General features: G+C 42.4%; 2 protein-coding genes across 3 annotated transcripts in view; one reads left to right on the top strand and one right to left on the bottom strand.

The window, feature by feature from the left end:
• The window catches only part of BAG4 (BAG cochaperone 4), a 46,708-nt gene that overhangs the window by 2,068 nt on the left and 18,993 nt on the right, over nucleotides 1-25,647 (top strand). The gene's annotated exons all lie outside the window — the stretch shown is intronic.
• Nucleotides 13,679-18,419, bottom strand: LOC141100364 (uncharacterized). The gene is made up of 2 exons (XM_073588797.1): nucleotides 16,042-18,419; nucleotides 13,679-15,241 (listed from the first exon to the last, which is right to left on the bottom strand). The coding sequence occupies exons 1-2, from the start codon at nucleotides 16,141-16,143 to the stop codon at nucleotides 13,733-13,735; spliced, it is 1,611 nt and encodes a 536-aa protein (XP_073444898.1). The 5' UTR covers nucleotides 16,144-18,419; the 3' UTR covers nucleotides 13,679-13,732.

Here is a 25,647-nt window from a genome sequence, read left to right as displayed (position 1 = left end):
CTCCGACTCCTCAATTTCCCTTCCACCGACTCCACGACTCCGACATATATTGCTTATATTTAAGTGAAAAATTTATTGTAGTACAATGTGAACCTCAGACATTTAATCATTTTTATGATCCAATAATCAAGATATTTAGATAGAACAGAATATATATTGGTGTACTACCCGGCTTTCATTCTTTTTGGTACAGATACGATATGGATAGACAGATATGGATAAATGGATAGATAGAGCAGATTTCTAATCTGCTTTTGCTATTGAAAACATTATGAGCTCAAAAACCTTTCAGGTGATGCAGTTTTTTAAAAAGATGATCAGCTTTTGCAGCTGAAAAACGTATCCTCAAAAAAACACAGGAAAAACGCTGTGTGTGAATGTAGCCTTAGATCAGGAATAGAACAGCCATTTATAGGACATTTCATAACTTTCCCAAACTCCTATGAAAAAATATTCAGCACATCCTGCATTGAATTACTGTACCCAATTTATTATATATTTTAGGAGTCTGAGTCGGTCCATTTTATTCCGACTCCACCAAAATGAGCTCCGACTCCACAACTCCGACTCCACAGCCCTGCTATTTATAAGAAACCTCATTTGTCTGCCTATAACTTGTTCTGTGTGAGTCTACTGTGGATTCTACTGACTGTGACCCACCATCGTTTTAAACAGTATTATTATTAATATTTATTTATATAGCATCATTGATTCCATGGTGCTGTACATGAGAAGGGGTTAAATACAAATTACGATTTCACTTACCAGAGTCAGTAAGCCAAACCTGCGACTCCGACTCCTCAATTTCCCTTCCACCGACTCCGACTCCCACATATATTGCTTATATTTAAGTGAAAAATGTATTGTAGTACAATGTGAACATCAGACATTTAATCATTTCTATGATCCAATAATCAAGATATTTAGGTAGAACATAATATATATTTATTGGAATACAACTTTAGAACACAAACTGTAATAAATTGTAAATATGTAATACACTGTGTACATGTATACGGTACAGACCAAAGTATGGACACACCTTCTCATTCAAAGAGTTTTCTTTATTTTCATGACTATGAAAATTGTAGATTCACTCTGAAGGCATCAAAACTATGAATTAACACATGTAGAATTATATAATTAAAGTGTGAAACAACTGAAAATATGTCTTATATTCTAGGTTCTTCAAAGTAGCCACCTTTTGCTTTGATTACTGCTTTGCACACTCTTGGCATTCTCTTGATGAGCTTCAAGAGGTAGTCACCGGAAATGGTCTTCCAACAGTCTTGAAGGAGTTCCCAGAGATGCTTAGCACTTGTTGGCCCTTTTGCCTTCACTCTGCAGTCCAGCTCACCCCAAACCATCTCGATTGGGTTCAGGTCTGGTGACTGTGGAGGCCAGGTCATCTGGCTTAGCACCCCGTCACTCTCCTTCTTGGTCAAATAGCCCTTACACAGCCTGGAGGTGTGTTTGAGGCCAATGTCCTGTTGAAAAATAAATGATGGTCCAACAAAACGCAAACCGGACGGAATAGCATGCCGCTGCAAGATCCTGTGGTAGCCATGCTGGTTCAGTATGCCTTCATTTTTGAATAAATCCCCAACAGTGTCACCAGCAAAGCACCATCACACCTCCTCCTCCATGCTTCACGGTGGGAACCAGGCATGTAGAGTCCATTCGTTCACCTTTTCTGCGTCGCGCAAAGACACGGTGGTTGGAACCAAAGATCTCAAATTTGGACTCATCAGACCAAAGCACAGATTTCCACTGGTCTAATGTCCATTCCTTGTGTTCTTTAGCCCAAACAAGTCTCTTCTGCTTGTTGCCTGTCCTTAGCAGTGGTTTCCTAGCAGCTATTTTATCATGAAGGCCTGCTGCACAAAGTCTCCTCTTAACAGTTGTTGTAGATATGTAAACAGATAGGACTACGCGTTTCAGCGGTAGAACCCGCCTTCTTCACGGTCCAGATACCGCTGAAACGCGTAGTCCTACCTGCACGACTTTCCTGCGTTATTGCTGTTTTGAACTGCTTGGACCATTGCATTTTAATGGATTTATGAATAAAAAGAAAAAAATTTTTAACAGCATCCTGGATTGCTCACGTTATTGCTGGACTTTGCTTTGTCGTTGTGTATATATATATATATATATATATATATATATATATATATATATATTATTTACCTGTAGGATCAAGGCAACAAACTCATAAGCATTAGATGTTAGAGGATACTGAGTATTGATGGATCAAACTCTGAATAGGAGTGCAGTGGGCGTGGGTGGGTGCAGTGGGCGTTTCCCACTGCACTCCTATTCAGAGTTTGATCCATCAATACTCAGTATCCTCTAACATCTAATGCTTATGAGTTTGTTGCCTTGATCCTACAGGTAACTATGTGTGTATATATATATAGTTTTTTTTATTCTCCATTGATTTATAGCGCGAGTATCATTTTGTTAAAATTGTTTATTTTCACCCCTGGTGGTGTGGGGGTTCCTTACTCGCTGCTGAATCAACCCTGCACACTAGCGCCGTTGGTGTATTGTATATATGTTGTAGAGATGTGTCTGCAGCTAGAACTCTGTGTGGCATTGACCTGGTCTCTAATCTGAGCTGCTATTAACCTGCGATTTCTGAGGCTGGTGACTCGAATGAACTTATCCTCCGCAGCAGAGGTGACTCTTGGTCTTCCTTTCCTGGGGCGATCCTCATGTCAGCCAGTTTCTTTGTAGCGCTTGATGGTTTTTGCCACTGCACTTGGGGACACTTTCAAAGTTTTCCCAATTTTTCGAACTGACTGACCTTCATTTCCTAAAGTAATGATGGCCACTCGTTTTTCTTTACTTTGCTGCTTTTTTCTTGCCATAATACAAATTCTAACAGTCAACTATCAGCTGTGTATCCACCAGACTTCTGTACAACACAACTGACGGTCCCAACCCCATTTATAAGGCCAGAAATCCCACTTATTAAACCTGACAGGGCACACCGCAGAAATCAAAGCAAAAGGTGGCTACTTTGAAGAACCTAGAATATAAGACATAATTTCAGTTGTTTCACACTTTTTTGTTAATTATATAATTCCACATGTGTTAACTTACAGTCTTGATGCCTTCAGAGTGAATCTACAATTTTCATAGTCATGAAAATAAAGAAAACTCTTTGAATGTGAAGGTGTGTCCAAACTTTTGGTCTGTACTGTATGTATGTACGTGTATATATATATATATATATATATATATATATATATACACACACACACACGCGCACATTATGACTTATCTCGGCTAAGATAAAGCCTAGATCCTCAGGCTACATTCACACTATGGGAGTAGTCAGGATCAAACCTGGGGGGGGGCAGAACCTCATGCTGTTCCGCAGAATTTCATACTGCACACCTCAGCTGCTGCAGAACCTCATACTGCACACCCCTACACTTAAAAATAAAGCCTACACCTTAAGAAGATGTGGTGATGAATGCAGTCTATTTATTCCAACTATCAATTGATGTTGATGTTACTGAAGACGAGCAATGCCTGTCCTGGGTGTCCTTTTGGGCAGCTATGAGGTGTACCTGACTGGTGCTAAAAAAAAGAGTGTTAGTCTGTGTGCTACCCGGCTATCATTCTTTTTGGTACAGATATGATATGGATAGACAGATATGGATATATAGATAGAGCAGATTTCTAATCTGCTTTTGCTATTGAAAACATCTATGAGCTCAAAAACCTTTCAGGTGATGCGGTTTTTTAAAAAGCTGATCTGCTTTTGCAACTGAAAAACATATCCTCAAAAAACGCAGGAAAAACGCTGTGTGTGAATAGAACAGTCATATATAGGACATTTCATAACTTTCCCAAATTCCTATGAAAAAATATTCAGCACATTCTGCATTGAACTACTGTACCCAATTTATTATATATTTTAGGAGTCGGTCCATTTTATTCCGACTCCACCAAAATGAGCACCGACTCCACAGCCCTCTCACTTACAGTAAACAAACTAACAATGACAGACTGATACAGAGGGGAGAGGACCCTGCCCTTGCGGGCTTACATGCTACAGGATGGTGGGGAAGGAGAGTAGGTTGGTGGATTGCAGCAGTTCCGATGTTGGTTGAGGTGCTATCTCTGGTAGTGGTGAGGAGGCAGCAGGGTCATTGCAGGCTGTAGGCTTTCTTGAAGAGGTGGGTTTTCAGGTTCCGTCGGACGTGTTTGGGCAAAGAATTCCAGAGGATGGGGGCTTGTTATGATTGAGTCACCGTAGGAGGCAAAAACAAATGCTAGCTAAGTCCAGAAGACCAGAGAAGTTGGCAGCTATCGGATTGCAGACCCCTGAACTTATCAACACAACTAGCAGTAGCCGTGGGGGGTTACTACGATGCCCTAGACCCCTCAATCACAGCCGGAGAAATAAATAGGCCTAAAGAAAGAAAGGGGAAATCTAAACTGCCCCAGAGCAGACCCCAAAGCAATAGGCAGCCCCCCACAAATAATGACGGTGAAGCAAGATGAAAACACTAACACAGACAGAAATTTTGGCTGAGCAAAGACTGGGCCCAAACTAACTACATAGGAAAGGACAGGAAGGCTGCTGTCTGCAATCCGTGAAAAACCCTATGAAAATAAGAGCCAACAGACTGACAGTGAAAAAGGCCCTGAAGACGCTAGGCTTCAAAAAGCTATGTCAGTACTCAGGCATATACTGAAGACAGAGCTATAGGCACAAGGGGAATCAGCTCACCCCAGCAGGGAATGGCAGAATCCAGAAAAGCAAGGAAAACAAAACACAAATGCAACAGGCAAAGCAAAAAACTTAGCTTTAGGAGAGCAGGAATCAGACTGGTGTCCTAGAAGTCCACAGAGAAATCACCCGCAGGGCAGAAGGGCGTCGTCCGCCTTATATCCAGTCAGAGACTCCACTCAGCCAGTCATCATTAGTCTCAGATGTCTGATAATCAGGCTCACTACCCTTCCTTACCAGAAGAGGGAGTTCCTCGGGCCTCAGTGTTGAAGGGAAAAATGAACTCACAACAGGGGCTATTCGGGAGAAGTCTTGGAGGCAGTTGGATGAGGAGCGAATAAGTGTGGCTGAGAGAAGGAGGTCTTGGGAGGACCAGAGATTACGTGAGGGAAGGTATCAGGAGATTAGTCCAGAGATATATGTAGAAGACAGGTTATAGATGGCCTTGTATGTAGGTCAGTATTAGTAATTTGAACTGGATACACTGAGAGAATGGGAGCTGGTGAAGAGATTTGCAGAGGGGAGAAGCGGAGGAGAGAGATGAATTAGACGGGCAGCAGAGATAAGGGTGGACTGGAGAGGTGCGAGGGTGTTAGCAGGGAGGCCACAGAAAAGGATGTTGCAGTAGTCGAGGCAGGAGATGATGAGGGCCTGCACAAGCATTTTAGTAGATTGAGGAAAGGACCGATTCTGGAAATATTTTTGAGCTGGAGGCGACAGGAGATGGAGAGAGCTTGGTTGTGCTTTTTGAAGGACAGGGCAGAGTAAAGGGTAAGGGCCCCGTCACACATAGCAATCTCGCTAGCGAGATCGCTGCTGAGTCACAACTTTTGTGACACAACAGCGATCTCACCAGCGAGATCGCTGTGTGGGACAGCGATCAGCAACCGGCCCCCCTGCCGGTATCGCTGATCGCTGCAAGAAACCTCTGGACGTTTTTTTCGTCGCTGATCTCCCGCTGGCCAGCACACATCGCTGCGTGTGACAGGCGGGAGACCAGCGATCAGCTGTAAAATAATTAAAAAAAAATTTGTTGTTCTCACTTTCCGGTGTCCCGCGCAGTCTTCCCGCCTCTCTCCACGCTCCCGGTCCCAGTAATCCTTTGCAAGAATGACCGCGAGACTTCGCGATCCCGCGAGAACGGACGTCATCGCGGTAATTCTCGCAAAGGATTACTGGGACCGGAGTGTGGAGAGAGGCGGGAAGGCTGCGCGGGACGTCGGAAGGTGAGAATAACAATATTTTTTATTTTAATTCTATTTTTTACATGGATCCATGGCATCAGCGCTAACGAACACAGCGATGCCGTGCTAATCGCTGGTGAAGCTGTCTGTTTGACAGTTCACCAGCGATCACATAGCGACTTACCAGCGATCCTGACACGTTGATATCGTTGTCAGGATCGCTGGTAAGTCGCTATGTGTGACTCCAGCTTTACTCTGAGGCAGCAGACCTCCGGTACGGGGAAAAGCGTGATGATGTTGTTTGTGATAGGTCAGGTAAGGAAGATCTGTGAGATGGGGGAAAGATGATCAGTTCAGATTTGTCCACATTGAGTTTGAGGAAGCGGGAGGAGAAGGAGGATATGACTGATAGACACTCCGGGATTCTGGACAGCAGAGAGGTGACGTCTGGGCCAGAGAGGTAGATATGAGTATCATCGGCATAAAGGTGGTAGTGGAATCCGTGGGACTTTGAGTTGTCCCAGGTCAAGTGTATAAATTGAGAAGAGTAGGGGTCCTAGAACAGAGCCTTGGAGGACTCCAACAGAGAGAGGGTGGGATGAGGAGGTGGTGTGGGAGTGGGAGACGCTGAATGTGCGGTTGGAGAGGTATGAGGAGATCCATGATAGGGCGAGGTCTTTGATGCCAAAGGAAGAGAGGATCTGTAGTAGGAGGCAGTGGTCAACTGTTTAAAAGCAGAGGACAGGTCTAGAAGCAGGAGTATAGAGTATTGTCCGTTAGCTTTGGCTGTAAGTAGGTCGTTAGTAATATTGGTCAGGTCTGTCTCAGTGGAGTGATGGGGGCGGAAACCAGATTGTAGGTTGTCAAAGAGCAGCTTAGATGAGAGGTGGGAGGAAAGTTCAACATGGACGTGCAGCTCCAGGAGTTTGGAAGCGAATGGGAGCAGCAATATTGGGCAATAGCTGGACATAGCGGTTGGGTCGAGGTTTGGTTTTTAAGTGATTTTGGTGATTGTGGAATGTAGTAACAGTCATCCCTTTCTAACATGGGACACATCACCATTTCTGTGTAGCTGGACTTTTCTGTCCAATTGCCCAACTCTGTTTTAAACCATTTCATTGTAGCTCTGGCAGTATGTTTAGGGGCATTGTCCTGCTGGAAGGTGAAGCTGCACTCCAGTCTCAAGTCTTTTACAGCCTCTAACAGGTTTTCCTCCAGGATTGCCCCCTATTTAGCTCCATCCATCTTCCCATCATCCCTGGCCAGGTTCCCTGTCCCTTCTGGGAAAAAAAAGCTTCCTCACAGCATGATAATTCCACCACCATGAGTGACTGTAGGGATGGTGTTTTTAGGGTGATGTGTATTGTTAGTTTTTTGCCACACATAGCATTTTGCATTTAGCCCAAAAAGTAGTACTTTGGTCTTTTCTGACCAGAGTGCCTTCTGCAAATGGGACTTTTTATGGCTTTCTTCTTGCCACACCTCCATAAAGGCCAGATTTGTGGAGTACATAACTAATAGCTGTTCTGTGGACAGATTCTCCCACCTGAGCTGTGGATTTATGGGGCTCCTCCAGAATGACCATGGATCTCTTGGCTGCTTCTCTGATTAGTGCTCTCCTTGCTTGAGATGTCAGTTTAGGTGGATGGCCATGTCTCGGTAGGTTTGCAGTTGTGCCATACTCCTTCGATTTTTGAGTGATGGGTTGCACATTGCTCTGTGAGATGTTTAGGGTATTTTTTTTTTTTTTTTTTATAACCTAACCCTGCTTTACTTTTTTTTTTTTTTACAACTTTATCCCTAATCTGGCTGGTGTGTTCCTTATGTTTTATGATGCTGTGGGAAGGCTGGAGAGCGGTCCTGTTATGTCATGTACAGTGGCATGTAAAAATATGGGCACCCCTTTTACATTTTATAAATTACAAAAAGGAAAATGGGCCGATGCAAACGTTTGGGCACTCTGCATGGTTAGTACCTAGTAGTGCCCCCTTTTGCAAGTATCACAGCTTGTAAAAGCTTTTTGTAACTAGACAAGAGTCATTCATTTTTTGTTTGAGGGATTTTCATCTATTCTTCCTTGGAAAATTCTTCCAGTTCTGTGAGATTCCTGGGCCGTCTTGCATCCTCTGTTATTCTGAGGTCTAGTCACAGATTTTCAATGATGTTCAGATCAGAGGACTGTGAGGGCCATTGTAAAACCTTCAGCTTGCGCCTTTTGTCGTTGTCTATAGTGGATTTTGACTTGTGTTTAGGATCATTATCCTTTTGTAGAAGCCATCCTCTTTTCATCTTCATCTTTTTTACAGATTGTGTTATGTTTGCATCAAGAATTTGTTGAAATTTGGGGAGGTGGCTATGTAGCGGCGGCGAAAGGACGCACTAAGAGAGAGCTCCTGGCATCCTGAAGATATCTGACCAGCAGACCCTTACCACCGTGATATATTTGCCTGTCTTCGGACCTCCCTGGACTCCGGGGCACTCCTGGCCCCCCGCGGGAGAGCGCTGCTGGACTCTTGTGTGCTGAAAAAAAGAAAAAATAGTCCAGCTGATGCAAAAAGGCTAATTTATTGAAAAATCCATGATAAGATCGGCATACCGCAGACAGAAGCGGCACCGCAGCTACGCGTTTCCAACACTGTGTGTGTTCTTTGTCAGAGATGCACAATGACGCTTTGAAAGACAATTTATACTAAACAACACCACACCCCCAACAAGTCATGTTATAAAAGCACCAGAGACAAAACTTAGATAAAAACAAATACACAGTTACAAAATATTGGTTTAACTGTACATGTACAAAAAAAAGACAAAAAAATCAATTCTTTAGAAATGAAATAATAATTCCCTCCGAAGATTACGTCCGGATGGACGGCAGGTATTCAGGTGGAACCTCCAAAAAGCTTTGCGATCCCGCAGATATTTTCGAATGCCCCCTCTCGATGATGGAAGAATTTTTTCTATTGCAAAAACCTGGAAAGAAGTAGTGTTGCGTTCATGTTGTTGCACAAAATGTTTAGAATATTTTAGATAATATTTCATCTTCTTCCAAAAGAGGTAAATCTTTGAGAACAATTCTTTGAAAGTCATAGAATGGCATACTATACTGTAAAGATAAAACACAGATATTCTGCCATATTTTTTTTCTTTTTTTTTTTCTTCTTCAAAATTTTTTTTATTAAAGAGTAAAAATAAGACATTCACATAAAGGTTACGATTCCTACACGTGAAACGGGATTAGGTAATGTGAAATGAGCGGTTGATAGCAGTATGAGAACAAACAAGGTGAGAAAAGAGGTCTGCACCATGATAGTGATTCAGTCTTCAGAGAACCGGATGAACCGGTTATGGTGCGGAGTGTAAGTCCATTGCAAGAATAAAGTAATACGTATTTGAGTCCGTTCAGGTGTACCAATCTTGCCTGAAAATCAAAGTGTAGAGAATCATCTATAGATATAAATATGGGAAAAAAAAAAAGGAGAGCAGAGAGTAAGACTAAAGAGAGAGGAATGGAGATAAGAATAGGTACAGTAAGAGGGGAAATAGTTGGAAAGAGGGAGGAAGTGGATAGGGGGAGGGGGGGTAGGCACGGTAGGTCGTGGAATGCGACAAAGTAAGATTTAATTTATTTAGTAATGGATGAGGATCTATAGTTAACCCATGGTTGCCAAATGTCCAGGAATGAAGCCTGAGCGTGGTTCACCAGGGACACCGTTTCTGCCACATGATAAAGCAAGTGAACCTTATCCTGGAGTTGCAGTAAAATGGGAAGGTTAGTAGTTTTCCAGTGGACCGGTATTAACAATTTGGCCGCAGCAAGAATATGTTGGGCCAAAATTGATGCCTTTCTATGTTCAGGCCAGATCAAGAAATTCAATAAAGCTGTCTCTGGTTTCAAACTCAGTTTTTTCTGTACCACGTTATTAATAAGGCGCTCAACTTGTTGCCAGAATTTAAGGCTGATGGGGCATTGCCACCAAATATGAAAATAGCTGCCAGTACCCGTTCCGCATCTCCAGCACGTAGGTGATGCATCTGCACTCCAACCAAATTGATTTTTCATCATTTAACAAATCAGATCGGTTTTTTTTTGTTTTTTTTTTTTCTACTATTTTCTCAGCTCTTTTTAACCTCCATTTGGGGTACCCCCAATTTACTAAGTTTTTTTTTTTTTCACTTTCTTTCAATTCTAAGATTAACCTGCTTTCATCACTACCATTGCGTTTTATACACGTAAATTCCCCTACAGGTATAGATTGAATAGTGTGCTTTGGATGGCCACTGTGCGCATGCAGTATACTATTGCCCGACAAAATAGAAAAAAAGAAACGATCTGATTTGTTAAATGATGAAAAATGAATTTAAAAATATGGCAGAATATCCGTGTTTTATCTTTACAGTATAGTATGCAATTCTATGACATTAAAAGAATTGTTCTCAAAGATTTACCTCTTTTGGAAGAAGATGAAATATTACCTAAAATATTAGAACCTGGAATGTGCAGTTGTAGCAAAACGAGCAAAAACTTTGGGTAATTCTTTGTCAGTTTTAAATAATGAGAGAAAACGTAATAGAACCACATGGCTTAGTTGCAAAGGTTTTTTTTTTTTTTTTTAGATGTGGAGAGAACAGGTGTAAAATATGTAAATTTGTTTCCACTACTAAAAAATTGTCCAATTCCAATGCTTCTGAGCATTTTAATATAAATCAGTTTATGAATTGTCACAGCCAATATGTGGTGTATGTTATTAATTGTTCGATTTGTAACAAAATGTACGTCTGTTTTACTATCCAGAATTTGAAAAAGCGCATTTCTGAGCATTTGGGGGATATTTGTAACGTTTCTGATTCTTCTCGTACTATTTCACAGGCTTCTAAACATTTTGTGCACCAACATGAACGCAACACTACTTCTTTCCAGGTTTTTGCAATAGAAAAAATTCTTCCATCATCGAGAGGAGGGGACATTCGAAAATATCTGCGGGATCGCGAAGCTTTTTGGATGTTCCACCTGAATACCTGCCGTCCATCCGGACTTAAGCTTCGGAGGGAATTATTGTTTCATTACTAAAGAATTGATTTTTTGTCTTTTTTTTGTACATATGTAGTTAAACCAATATTTTGTAATTGTGTATTTGTTTTTATCTAAGTTTTGTCTCTAGTGCTTTTATCACGACTTGTTGGGGGTGTGGTGGTGTTTAGTATAAATTGTCTTTCAAAGCGTCATTGTGCAGCTCTGACAAAGAACACACACAGTGCTCGAAACGCGTAGCTGCAGTGCCGCTTCTGTCTGCGGTATGCCGATCTTATCATGGATTTTTCAATAAATTAGCCTTTTTGCATCAGCTGGACTATTTTTTTTTTTTTTTTTTTTCTTTTTTTCACAATTTGATCAAGTGTTCCACTTGCAGTCCGTGCTGACAACACGCCACGAACAGGTGAGCTGGCTTTACTATTTTACTCTTGTGTACTGGCAGCTGTAAAAGTCAGGGCGGCCGGCGGGGCCTGCACGAGGCGGCAGCCATCTTTGGAAGCACACGCTCTGCCTGTGAGAGACGCGGCGCTGGTCCCCATCGCTGCAGCGCTGACGGACGGTGAGCACATATCCTGAAGAACTGTGGGGGACAAGCGGTGAGTGCCCTGAAAGATTGGGCACCGCGTTCCTTCTCTTTACTAAACTAAGTCACCTAGCCTGCCAGCGCTATTACTTTAAGGGCTTGGGCCCCTTCCTGGCTGCTGGCCCTGTGGGGCGCTGTGGTCTCCCCCCCGGGTCATAAGGTCCCTTGTTTGCTGCTCGTAGCCGGACATTGTCTCCCTACGTGGCCCTTCAGATCTGTGCTGCTCTTGGGGATCTGCTACCATTATATGATAGCCCTGCTACGCCTATAACAGAAGACTCCAGAGTGTACTGTTCTTAACATCCAGCTGTGCCATATTGCTATTGAAATGAGTCACTCTAAGGGATCAGAAGCAGCTGAAAAACTGAAAGCGTATGCTAGAATAGATCATTCTGATGTTTCACGACCCCTTAAAAATAACCCCTCACAGGCTCAGCGTAAAAGCCGCTCTTCTGGAGGCATGGAGGAGAATAAGCAAGAGGAATTAACCCTTAAACAGGCGTCTGAACAACTGATGCAGGCCATATCCTTAATCAGGACATCTCTGACTTGGAAGATAGAGGACGTGTATACCGAGGTGGGGCGTCTCCGACAAGATATGCAAGCCATGAGCGGCCACATTATGGAGGTGGAGGCAAGGGTATCCCACGTAGAAGATACCATCACACCTATGGAAGCCAAACTAACGAAAGTGGCAGGCTCTACGAACGCATGGAGGCAAAAAGCGGATGATGTGGAAAACAGAATGCGTCGGAATAATATCCGAGTTATTGGGCTCCCGGAAAGTTCGGAGGGTCAACACCCGGAGCAATTCCTAGAAGATTGGCTCAAAACTACTCTGGGAGACGAATTCTCGCCAACATTTGCGGTGGAGCGGGCCCACAGAGTCCCCACTAGGCCTCTTCCCCCTGGAACCCCACCTAGACCTTTTCTGGCACGTCTCCTTAACTGCAGGGACAGGGATGTGGCTCTGCGTTTGGCACGGCAGAAAAGCCCCATCAAGTTCAACAACGCCACGATCTCGATTTTCCCAGACTTCCCCATGGAACTTCAGAAACAACGGGCGCAGTTCATGGAGGTCAAAAAGAGTCTCCGGGAGAGGAATGTTATGTACTTGATGATTTATCCGGCCCGGCTTCGGGTGGTCCACCACGAGGGTTCCACCTTGTTTTTTACAGATCCAGTGGAGGCGACTGAGTGGCTACGGTCCCACAAAGGGTCTGCTGCAAAGGAATCCTAGTGCATATATTGCTAGTCAGTACCTTTGCATTAATGGTCTGATTGGAGCTTTGTCTGCAAGCGTCCAATTACCAACAATACCAGACACTGTGCTCAGTGATGATATCCCCTTGTTTGCTTCATGATGGGAGTATAAGACCTTGCTCCCATACTGTTTGTTGTTTATTTACTTTGTTTTTTCTCTATAGTGGTTTTATATATTTTTTATGTAAGATTCGCAGCCAACAACAATTTCAATCTTTAAGTGATGTCTTTAAATTTTGCCTGGGTAATGATATGCCCCATATTCAGCGGAGTAAAACATGAGGTCTGAGTTGATATGTATGACATGGAATGTGAGGGGTATAAACCCCCCCCCCCCCCCCCCCCGAAAAAGATCAAGGTCTTCTCGCAGATCAGACATTATCACCCTCACATTGTGTCCCTGGTGGAGATGCACCTAACCAGGACTACAGTTCGGTGCGTGCAGAAGCCTTGGGTACAATGTTCTGTCCATGCATTTCATACTAGACATTCGAGAGGGGTTTCACTGTTGGTGCATAGAGACGTTAGATGGGAGGCCAGGGAGACCCGGAGGGATCCTGAAGGTCGCTTTGTTTTTGTGCATGCACTGATAACAGGGTGGATAAAAATCTTGATTTTTTTTAAAAAAAATCAAAAAAATCAGATTTTTTTGATTTAAATCAGATTTTTTTGATTTAAATCATTTGATTTAAATCAGATTTTTTAATCAAGTTGTACACAAGCAAAACTTTGTCTTTTTGCAAATCTAATTGTTTTACACAAATAAAAATATTAAAACAGTTGATTATGAAACCTAATAATTTTTATTTGCACTATTAAACACTCAGAATTGAACTACAGAGAGTAAGTACTTTTTAACAATAGCCTATCTCTAACGTTTGAAGTAAGCAAACATCTTCAGTGAATACATCAGTCCTTTAAGCCTACTGTTTATTTAGGACTTTTAATAGGAAAACCAGTTGTCCTGCTTTAGCAGTTCCTAATCCTAAGCGGTTTCGGACTGTTGTGTGCACAAAACCAAATGAAGAAAACAATCTCTCTACTCCTGCGGATGAAGCCGATGCAGTCAGTAGCTGAGTAGCTAGATTTATTATCTTTGCTGGAAGAACAAGTGATTGCGACTTCCACCAGTCCAGTGGTTTTAGTTCATTAACGAAGTTATCTGCAAACATGTATTTTTGAAATGGTGCAGATTCACACTTCAATTTCAGCACAGTTGCCACAATGTCATGGTTAGTATTGGCGAGCCACTCCATTGCAGAGTTGATTTCCGCCTCAGATAATTTTTTCCCTCTGTAGATGGGATGCAAGATATTGGCTAAATAGTGTTCTTCTTTTAATGCTTGGTCCTTGCGGTGCTGTATTGCAACCTTTACATTGTTTGAGAGGTTCAAGAGATCTAGAGAACCTTCTAAATCTTTCCAAACTTCTGTGGCATCAGCTATGGTTGCAGTATCTTTCTGCATTTTATCCAACGCAATCGATATTGGCTTTAACCTTTCCAAAAGGTCCTCGGCATTTCTCTTCACACCAAGATTTAATACTTTGCTTCGTATATTAGCATCAATTTTATCCCGATGTGTTTCGCAAATGGACAGTAATTTTGACCAGTTGTTAATAAACAGTTCCAAGCAGTCAGCCAAGGTATTCCATCTAACATCTTGTGGTAGAACCAACTTCAGTCCTCCCATTTCCTTGTAGGTTGCATGTGCAAAATGATTATTGCGGAAATATTTAACAATTTCTACAACATGTTCCTTGACACCCAAAATATGCAGGTCTTTTGCCAAAAGATGCAACAAATGGGCAGAACAACCGTATGTAATGACATTTGTGTCATCCTGTGCCAGTTCCGCTCGCATTTTTGCCACATTGCTTGCGTTATCAGTAACTAAGCTCCTTACTTTACATCCAAACTGTTCTTGGCATTGGTGAATTGAGTTCTTAGCAATTTCAAGTAAATATTCAGCAGTATGTGAATTTCCAGATGTGTCGATTGTGTCTGTAAGGTAAGTTTCACCATCTTCTGTTGTGACACAAGTGCAAATTATGGGGTCGTTGTGGATGTTGCTCCAACCATCCAAGCTCATGTTAACAACCTTGTCTTTCAAATATTTTGTACAAGCCGCTCTTTCTATGTCGTATACAGCCTGAAGATGTTTTCCTGAGATATCAAATCTACTTGGTGGTTTGTAGCCTGGTCTAATTCCTACGATCATTTGTACAAACAATGGGTGCTCAACTAGTCGGAAAGAAGAATTGGTTGCAAATATGAATTTAGCAATTAATTCATCAAAATGTTCTTTCTGGCTCGTCGTAGTCTTTAAGATGAATTTTTCTACACTTTGCACGCAAAGTTTTTTTTTTGGGCTGCTTTGTTGAAGTTGTACCCAGATATTGATTGTCACGTGCAGCACAAGCCATATTTGACCCTGAAAGCACAGAAATTAAAAATATAAATCGACTGCGTATTTGAAGAAATATAACGAAAATATTGAAACAAACTTTTTGAACAATGTAATGGTCCTCGTCCTATAAGGGCTGTCTCAAAAGTTATGCTACTCAAGTTTTCCGGTGAGGTTGCTGTAATACTGGTAACTAATATCAGAGCCTCAGCAACTGAAAAAAATTATGTCACAAAAGTTTTAAAAATGTTTTTTTTTTAAAATGGTCAATTTGGCAGACTTCAAAAGTGAATTGCAGCCTACAATAAAAAAAAAATAAGCGTATACACACTTTATTTTTACTTAAAGGACATGTGCACCTTTATTTTTTAAGGTGCAGCCAGTCACAGTGTGCACATGTCCTCCCCCCGCAGCTCTCTTACCTCCGATGTCAGCGCTGCGGGGATCCGTGGCTTCGTTCTGCCCGTCCGCGAGCGCGCCTCCATTCATTTCAATGGAGCGTGCGGCCCGCTGACGTCACGCCGCTGGATCACTGCGAGTAGGCCGCAACCGGAGGACGGGAGGCGGACGGTCAAAACGAAGCCACGGATCTCAGCGCTGCTGGGATCGGAGGTAAGAGCGCTGCGGGGGGAGGACATGTGCACTTTAAAAAAATAAAGGTGCACATGTCCTTTAGCGTTAATTTTCTGTGAAATATTGCCTTAACATAAATTTAAATTCTATACTCCAGAACTACCAGTGCTAGAAATTTTTCTTTTCATAGACTTTAACCATCCCAGTAAAATGTCTGTTAAAAAAATAGGTTGTAAATTAATTGCCAGACTTACCACTAGTACTAGGCTCCTGGTGCATAAGAAGCTGTGGGGGTTCATTGACATTAGTTGTATCACTATCAACATCTTCATTTCCCTTCTGGTTGCAGTTTTCATAATGTGATTTCAAACGGCAAACAAGTCCTTGGATATCCTTTTGACAGTATTTGCACTTTGCTCTTGCACCTTTCTTTCCAAGATCTGCTGCTGGCATCTCAACAAAATGAACCCAAATAGGGTCTCTCTTACGACCTGCTGCCATGGCAGGCTCACACAGATCACTTATGAAGTTTGATTGTTACTACAGCCTGAGCCAAGCACTGCTGATGTTACTACAGCCTGAGCCAAGTACTGCTGACTATCCAACAAGTTTGGGCATGTCAACTGAATGCAGGGAAAAAGAAACTAAACCAAAACTGAAACCAAGCTAGAAGTGTGGAATTAAAGGGGCAGTATGAACAAAATGTGGAGGCTATTAATAGTTTATACAATTAAGACATGCTGCTTTTAAACACCTACCTATTGCCATATAGTAAAACAAAAAAGATTTTTACTTACTTTGGGGTCCCCCCCTCACCCTGGCGTTAGATCGTTGCCCCTAGTTTCGTCCGTGTAACTATGGGCGCACATGCACACTGCTCTCACTTCTCATTTTAATCGTGATTTTTAACCCTCCGTCAGGCGCAATATAGATTCTCCTCAGTTCATGCGCAATGTGCCTGACAAGCACAGGTCAGAAAACCACCTATAGTAGCTACATATTTCAATTTCAGGACTATAGAAGTAGTCAGTGACCTTCATAGGAATGTATTAAAAGAGATTACACCAAATCAGATGCAAAAAAAAACATTTATTAACCATAAACTTATTAAAACTAAAAGTACCACTTTTCGGTAGTACCGCCAAATAGGCTCCAGTTATCTTTACTTAACTATTGCTTAAATATAAAATTATGGAAAAAAACTTAAAGGATATTGCACTTAGATGTTACTTAATTATTTTCTACTCATCTTCAGTGGTTTCAATTGCAGCAGAAGCAGCACAGGTACACTTAGAAAAGCAAGGCTGGCAGACGAAAGTTGCATGGGAAAGGCAGATTGATTCTTTACATATTTTGCATTCATATTTAGAAAGCCTTCTGAAACCAGATACAAATGAGCAGGTAGTACAACTGCATCTTTTAGAAGGTGGTAGAGTCGGTGTTTGTTCTGGAACGTCCTTGGGACGTCCTTTGTATTTTTATCTTTGCCCAAATAATAAGCTAGATCTGTGTCTGTTTCCTCTGTATCAGTGTCATCACCATCCTGCTCTGTTCCAGAATCAGTGTTACATTCTGCTACCTCATCTTCAGATGAAATGTCACTAGATTCCTCTAAATCCTCAGTTACTGCTGGTTCTTCCTCATCATCTTCTAACAAAAAAATCTTCATTTCTTCTAAATGAAGGGGTTTAGATGAATCATACTGTTTTCTGGCCATTGCAGCAGAAAATCTGAAGCAAGAGAGAAAGAGTATGTGTTAGGGCGCAATGTGCCTTAGAAGCCACCCTCCTTTTGTCCAAGAAAACAGTACTTATGTACACTAACTTAGCATTAATCCTTCATAAAACAAGCTAAATACACAATCGTGATGAATAAAAAAAGAAAATACTAACCTTTCAATTTGTGTTGAAATCAGGCGCAATGTGCCTGAGAAGCCAAAGTGTTGATATCTGCTCACTAGAAGGTCTGCTGAGTCACTGTGATATCAGGTTTCACAGAGCCTGTAGAGTCAGGAGATAACTAGGAGGGGTGGGGTTTTCTGATAAGTGGGCAAGGAGAGAGAAGTGAAACTAATTACTGTGTGCCTGTCAGATCTATTGCGCCTGACAGAGTAAATCAGTGATTTAAATCATGATTAAAATCATGATTTAAATCGATCCGATTTAAATAGAAAAAAATCTTTTGATTTAAATCGTGATTTAAATCATGATTTAAATCGGCGTGATTTAAATCAATCCACCCTGACTGATAATTCCAGGGAATATGTAATCCTATGCGTCTAGAATCCCCCCCCCCCCCCCGGCTAGTATGTCCCTTCTTCAGATGGCAATGAGTTTTGCCCTGGATTATCCAGATGCTGATGTTATTTGTATAGGAGATTTCAATATGGTTATGAACAACTGCCTTGATAAATTGAGATTGGATGATGGAATGACTGGGGGGGCCTCTTCGCTGACTACAGCTTCGCTGTCACTGTTCATGGGGGAGGGCGGGTGGCTGGATTTGTGGAGGATGCGTCACCCTGACCTGTCAATCATCCACTAAATGCTCTGTCACGCATAGATTACATATTTGGTTCCAGCGGTCTGGCGATGTGGTGGATAACATAGAGCATGGCAGTAGGGGGATCTCAAACCAAATATGGACAATTAAACAATGGGATAGTTTGGAAGTTGAATCCTTTCTGGTTAAAGTTAATAGTGTCCCCCGATAGAACGATCGGTCAGTTGCATTGTTTCATCGCGTCTCATCCGGAACCTCAAGATAATAATTTATTTTGGGATGCCCTTAAGGCATATCTGAGGGGTTGCCTGTCCTCCACGATCTCTTATATTAAGCAGGTAACCTCAAGGGAGGATGAGGAAATGGAGCGACGATTGAAAGACTCAGAGGCTACATATATATCTAACCAAACTAGCGGCAACAGGAGTGGTTGGCTGCCCAGAGGTTATACGTCCAGCATATAGACACCAAATCTAAGCGTAAACTATTATTCACCCGTTAATCTTATTTTGAACTGGGAAACCAGGCAAGTAAATTCTTGGCCTATTTGGTGCGCCAACACATTACCTCCAATACAATATTGCAGATCCGTAAGGCAGATGGTTTACTGGTGTCTTCGACCGAAGAGATTCTTGGTTGTTTTTACGACTACAACAGGTCATTATATGAATCTAAAAGTGACTTTGATAATTTGGGATGCCTGGACTATTTGTCAGATGTGACATTCCCTAATAATAATAATCTTTTTTTTTATATAGCACTAACATATTCCGCAGCGCTTTCCAGTTTGCACACGTTATCAACACTGTCCCCAATGGGGCTCACAATCTAAATTCCCTATCAGTATGTCTTTAAAATGTGGGAGGAAACCGGAGAACCCAGAGGAAACCCACGCAAACACAGCAAGAACAAACTCCTTGCAGATGTTGTCCTTGGTGGGATTTGAACCCAGGACCCCAGCGCTGCAAGGCTGCAGTGCTATCTACTGAGCCACCGTACTGCCCTTATTCCCTACATTAGATCCTGAACAACGAGCCCTTATGGATGCTATGTTCACCGCGGAGGAGATAGAAAATGCTATAACGGACATGGCTTCTGGAAAGGCCCCTGGGCCAGATGGGTTCCCCATTGAATTGTATAGGAAATACCAGGATATACTGATACCACTTCTGGTGAAGGTATTTCGTGGAATTTGGGAAGGGAGGTCTATGCCTGATTCTTTTTATGAGGCTAATATCATAATGCTTAGGAAGGAGGGAAAGGACCCCTTGGAATATGGATCTTACCGTCCTATTTCATTAGTAAATGCGGACTATAAAATTTTTACTAAGATCCTAGCTACCAGACTGAATTCGATTATATTGAGCCTTATACATCCTGATCAAACGGGTTTCATGCCTGGTAAGAGCACTTCCATTAATATCAGACGGGTCCAGTCAATAGTCCAATATAGCTCCTTAATGCCAGACAATAAATGGGCATTGGCATCGTTAGATGCCGCCAAGGCTTTTGACTCTCTTGAGTGGCCTTTCCTCTCCGCATGCTTGCAAAGATATGGCTTTGGTGACAAATTTATAAAATGGATCAAAATATTATATATGAAACCCAAAGCCCGTATCATAGTAAATAATTCTATATCAGAGTCTTTTCCATTACATAGGGGGACTCGTCAAGGCTGCCCTCTCTCCCCCGCCCTCTTCGCCCTTGCGATTGAGGCACTGGCAATACGTATAAGGTCTTCCCCTGGCATTTAAGGGAATAGATTTAGCGGGTCGGGTGGACACTATAGGTCTATATGCTGACAATATGGTGATATTCATGGATGAAGCGGAAAAAACTTTGCCGCAAGGGATAGCCCTTATAGATGGATTCAGCAAATATTCAGGCTTATATATAAATTGGGAGAAGTCGGCCCTGTTACCCCTTTCTCATGCCCCGATGCCACAGCTAGAGGCTCTCTCCTCACTGTCTATTGTATCTAATTTTAAATATCTGGGTGTCTACATATCCCGTGATAGTGCGTTTGATTCACAACTTAATATCCACCCACTGCTGGAACTAGTTAAAGTTAAATTTGCATCCTTGAGCAAACTTCCGTTGTCTGTAGCTGGACACATTAACCTGATTAAAATGATATTACTTCCCAAGCTTAGCTACTCCCTTCAGCACAGTGCTGTGATGGTGCCCAAATCCTTCTTTGTGAATCTCAGCTCCCAGATCACGTCTTTTATATGGGGGAAAACTAGGCCCAAACTTAAATTGGCCACCTTACAAAGACCTAAAAAGGGAGGTGGAGCGGCCCTACCAGATTTTCTCCTGTACTACTTGGCTGGGCAGGCTAAAGCTTTAAGTAAATGATGCCAGGTAAGTGCCTCCCCAATTCTGAAAGTCACCTGCTTCACGCTGCACAGACTGATTGCCCATTGGGTTTCCTTGAGTTAGAGAGGACTGGTACCCCTCGTCTGCTGCCCTTGCTCCGATTGGCACGATTAACATGGAGGCAAATCGAGAAAGTGACCGGATTTAAAGATTTTATAGCTGAAATGCCCCTGTGGAATAATGATTATTTTCCGGAATTGCTAAACCACCCGTCCACCGATTTTTGGATTCAGCATAGCGTCTCTTCTATTGGTGACTTATATAATCAAGGGATCTTAAAGTCTTTTGAACAATTACAGGTTACACATGATATCCCAAGATCCCAATTTTTCCGCTATTTACAGCTGAGATCAGCTCTTCAATCACATGCGAGATGTAGGGGAGTAGGCCGTACTATTTCATCTCTACCTCTGATAGGAATCCTTAAATCCCAGGGTCCTCATCTCCTCTTTATACACATACATGCTGTCAGCAGATGCAGAATCTGCCATAAGTTCTATTAAGAGAAAGTGGAACGACTCATCCCTAATACGCAGGAAGAGGAGTGGGAGGGGATTCTGGAATCTCCGACCGGAGTATCACCATCTATTAACAACAGAATGATACAATTATATACAGTGCCTACAAGTAGTATTCAACCCCCTGCAGATTTAGCAGGTTTGATAAGATGCAAATAAGTTAGAGCCTTTAAACTTCACACAAGAGCAGGATTTATTAACAGATGCATAAATCTTACAAACCAAAAAGTTATGTTGCTCAGTTAAATTTTAATAAATTTTAAACATACAAGTTTGGTCAATTATTATTCAACCCCTAGGTTTAACATTTTGTGGAATAACCCCTGTTTGCAATTACATCTAATAATCGTCTTTTATAAGACCTAATCAGGCCGGCACAGGTCTCTGGAGTTTTCTTGGCCCACTCCTCCATGCAAATCTTCTCCAAGTTATCTAGGTTCTTTGGGTGTCTCATGTGGATTTTAATCTTGAGCTCCTTCCACAAGTTTTCAATTGGGTTAAGGTCAGGAGACTGACTAGGCCACTCCAACACCTTGATTTTTTGCCTCTTGAACCAGGCCTTGGTTTTCTTGGCTGTGTGCTTTGGGTCGTTGTCTTGTTGGAAGATGAAATGACGACCCATCTTAAGATCCTTGATGAAGAGCGGAGGTTCTTGGCCAAAATCTCCAGGTAGGCCGTGCTATCCATCTTCCCATGGATGCGGACCAGATGGCCAGGCCCCTTGGCTGAGAAACAGCGCCACAGCATGATGCTGCCACCACCATGCTTGACTGTAGGGATGGTATTCTTGGTGTCGTATGCAGTGCCATCCAGTCTCCAAACGTCACGTGTGTGGTTGGCACCAAAGATCTCGATCTTGGTCTCACCAGACCAGAGAACCTTGAACCAGTCTGTCTCAGAGTCCTCCAAGTGATCATGAGCAAACTGTAGACGAGCCTTGACATAACACTTTGAAAGTAAAGGTACCTTACGGGCTCGTCTGGAACGGAGACCATTGCGGTGGAGTACGTTACTTATGGTATTGACTGAAACCAATGTCCCCACTGCCATGAGATCTTCCCGGAGATCCTTCCTTGTTGTCCTTGGGTTAGCCTTGACTCTTCAGACAAGCCTGGCCTCGGCACGGGAGGAAACTTTCAAAGGCTGTCCAGGCCGTGGAAGGCTAACAGTAGTTCCATAAGCCTTCCACTTCTGGATGATGCTCCCAACAGTGGAGACAGGTAGGCCCAACTCCTTGGAAAGGGTTTTGTACCCCTTGCCAGCCTTGTGACCCTCCACGATCTTGTCTCTGATGGCCTTGGAATGCTCCTTTGTCTTTCCCATGTTGACCATGTATGAGTGCTGTTCACAAGTTTGGGAGGGTCTTAAATAGTCAGAAAAGGCTGGAAAAAGAGATAATTAATCCAAACATGTGAAGCTCATTGTTCTTTGTGCCTGAAATACTTCTTAATACTTTAGGGGAACCAAACAGAATTCTGGTGGTTTGAGGGGTTGAATAATAAATGACCCTCTGAATAAACTTTTCACAATTTAAAAAAAAATTAAACAAAGAAATAACATTCTTTTTTGCTGCAGTGCATTTCACACTTCCAGGCTGATCTACAGTCCAAATGTCACAATGCCAAGTTAATTCCGAATGTGTAAACCTGCTAAATCTGCAGGGGGTTGAATACTACTTGTAGGCACTGTATAATTAATCAGTCGTACTTGACTCCGACACGACTTTTTAGAATGGGTCGATTCCAATCATCAGAATGCTTAGTGCCGTTCTCGAGACGCAGATTTTATTCATATGGTATGGCAGTGTCCCACTATCCTGCATTACTGGGGAGAGGTGACATCATTACTGTCATCCCTAGTCTCATCCCTAGTACAAGCCCTGGTCCCTCTAGAGCCACTGGTCTGCTTGTTTGGGGTATGGGATGAGGAGATTTGGGATCGATATACTGGGGTCTACCTGCATGAGACATTATTTATGGCACAGAAGGTGCTGGCACTACGGTGGATGGGAACTTCATGCCCCTCCCTTAGGCTGAGTTCACACGTGGCGTTTTTTTCGCGTTTCCGCGGCGGTTTTAACCGCGAAAACGCAAAAAATAAGCATCCCATGCATTCCTATGGGATTCCGCAATGCTGTGCTAATGTTGCGGTTTTTACCGCGGCGGAATCGCTTCGCGGTAAAAACCGCAGCATGCTCATTAATTTTGCGGAATCGCGGCGATCCCGCACCCATAGGAATGCATTGTTCTGCTTACTTTCCGCATGTGGCTGTGCCCACCATGCGGAAAGTAATCAGAACATTTGCGGATGGTACCCACGGCCCGGAGGAGAGGAGACTGTCCTCCGGGCTCTGGGTACCATATCCCTGTAAAAAATAGAAATTAAAATAAAAAATATTGTTATTCTTACCTTCCGGCGTCCCGTGCAGCCTTCCCGCTTCTCTCCACGCTCTCGTTCCCAGTAATCCTTTGCGAAAATGCCCGTGATGACGTCCGTTCTCGCGTGATCGCGAAGTCTCGCGGTCATTCGCGCGACGTCATCGCGAATTACCGCGAGACATCGCAATCCCGTGAGAACGAACGTCATCGCGGGCATTTTCGCAAAGGATTACTGGGAACGGCTGCGCGGGACGTTGGAAGGTAATAACACCATTTTTTATTACATTTTATCTTTTACTACTGATGCTGCATAGGTGGCCTCAGTAGTAAAAAGTTGGTCACACTTGTCAAACACTATGACAGGTTGGTCACACTCGTCAAACAATCAGTTCTCCAAGCGATGCTATAGATCGCTTGGAGAATGCTAGCATTTTGCAAGCTAATTACGCTTGCAAAATGCTAGTTTTTCCACGGGAAAATCGCGGGAATTTAAAATGCGATTTTCCCGCGGACTGGAATTCCGGAATTCTCGCGGTAATTTCCGCGAGAGTTCCGGTACGTGTCCCCCTAGCCTTAGAATTTGGATTGACTTGGTAAATTCGATTGTTCCATACGAGCGCACCTTATACCAAAATAGGGGATGCCCGGGTAAATTTGAAAAGATTTGGGAGAGGTGGAATTCCTCTCATCTCACCTTGCAAGGCTGAGACATCACATGCGAGATAATATGTTGAAGGCTACCAGGCTGCGAAATAGTAGATACTAGTTGATGTAGTGGTAGTCGTAGTTTGGTTCAGGAATTTCTGATTAGATTTTATTATCCGAATAATATGTTAAAGGCTTGTGAGATTTGATTGAAATGCATGCTTTATAATGTATAGCCAACTGTCCTTTGCATATGCTTGGAAGGTTATGTACATATTACCTTGTATTTTAAAAAGAGTGTGCAATTTCTCTGTTCTATATTTTATAATGGATGGAAACATGTATGCTCTGTAAAAAATGCTTGTTATCATAAGCCAAAAAAAAAGAATTTGTTGAAATTTCATTGAATTCATTCTTCTCTCTACCCATGAAATCTTCCCTGTGCCATTGGCTGAAAATCAACCCCAAAGCATGATAGATCCACCCCCATGCTTTTTTATTGGCGAGATGTTCTTTTCCTGAAATTCTGTGTCCTTTTTACTCCACACATACCTTTTGATCATTGTGGCCTAAGTTCTATTTTAACCTCATTGTTCCACTGGGCTTGTTTAAAAAATGCATCTGGCTTGTTTAGATGTTCTTTTGCATACTTCTGACTCTGAATTTTATGGTGAGGATGCAGGAGAGGTTTTCTTCTAATGACTTCTTCCATGCGGTCCATATTTGTGCAGGTGTTTCTGGACAGTAGAAGAATGTACCACAACTCCAGAGTCTTTTAAATCTTTCTGAAGGTATTTTGTAGTCAAGCAGGGGTTCTGATTTGCCTCTAGCAATCCTGCGAGCAGCTCTCATGAAATTTTACATGGTCTTCCAGACCTTTTCTTGACCTCCACTGTTCTTGGTAACTGCCATTTCTTAATTACATTTCGAACTGAGGAAAGGGCAACTTGGAAAAAGCTTTGCTGTCTTCTTACAACCTTCTCCTGCTTTGTGGGCTTCCACCATTTTCAGAGTGCTAGGCAGCTGCTTAAAAGAACCTGTGGCTGCTGTTTTTTGGCACAAGGTAAGAGGAGGCTGGATTTTTCTGAAGCTGGGAAATATTCCTCACCTGGCTTTTCCTAACGATGATGGTGAACAAGCCTTAAACCTAACAGGCTAATTAAGGTCTGAAGCCTTGGGCAAAGTTATCTGAGCATACAAATCTCCAAGGGTACCCAAACTTTATCGGCCCATTTTCCTTTTTGAAATTTTTAAAATGTAGAAGATGAAAAATCTTTTTCATGTTTTACTTTGAATTTTAGGCAAAAAAAAAAGTCATCTCTAATGTGAAGCGTTTTAGAGATCATTTCATCTTCAACTTGCTTAACTGTTCACAATGACAGTAATTTTGTCCAGGGATGCCTAGACTTTTACATGCCACTGTAGTTGCTCATCCATC

Source organism: Dendrobates tinctorius, unplaced genomic scaffold (assembly GCF_039654945.1).
Source record: "Dendrobates tinctorius isolate UK_male_01 unplaced genomic scaffold, ASM3965494v1 ptg000104l, whole genome shotgun sequence".
NCBI lineage: Eukaryota > Metazoa > Chordata > Amphibia > Anura > Dendrobatidae > Dendrobates > Dendrobates tinctorius.
Note: the sequence above shows the minus strand (reverse complement) of the source record. Positions and strands in the feature narration are given on the sequence as shown.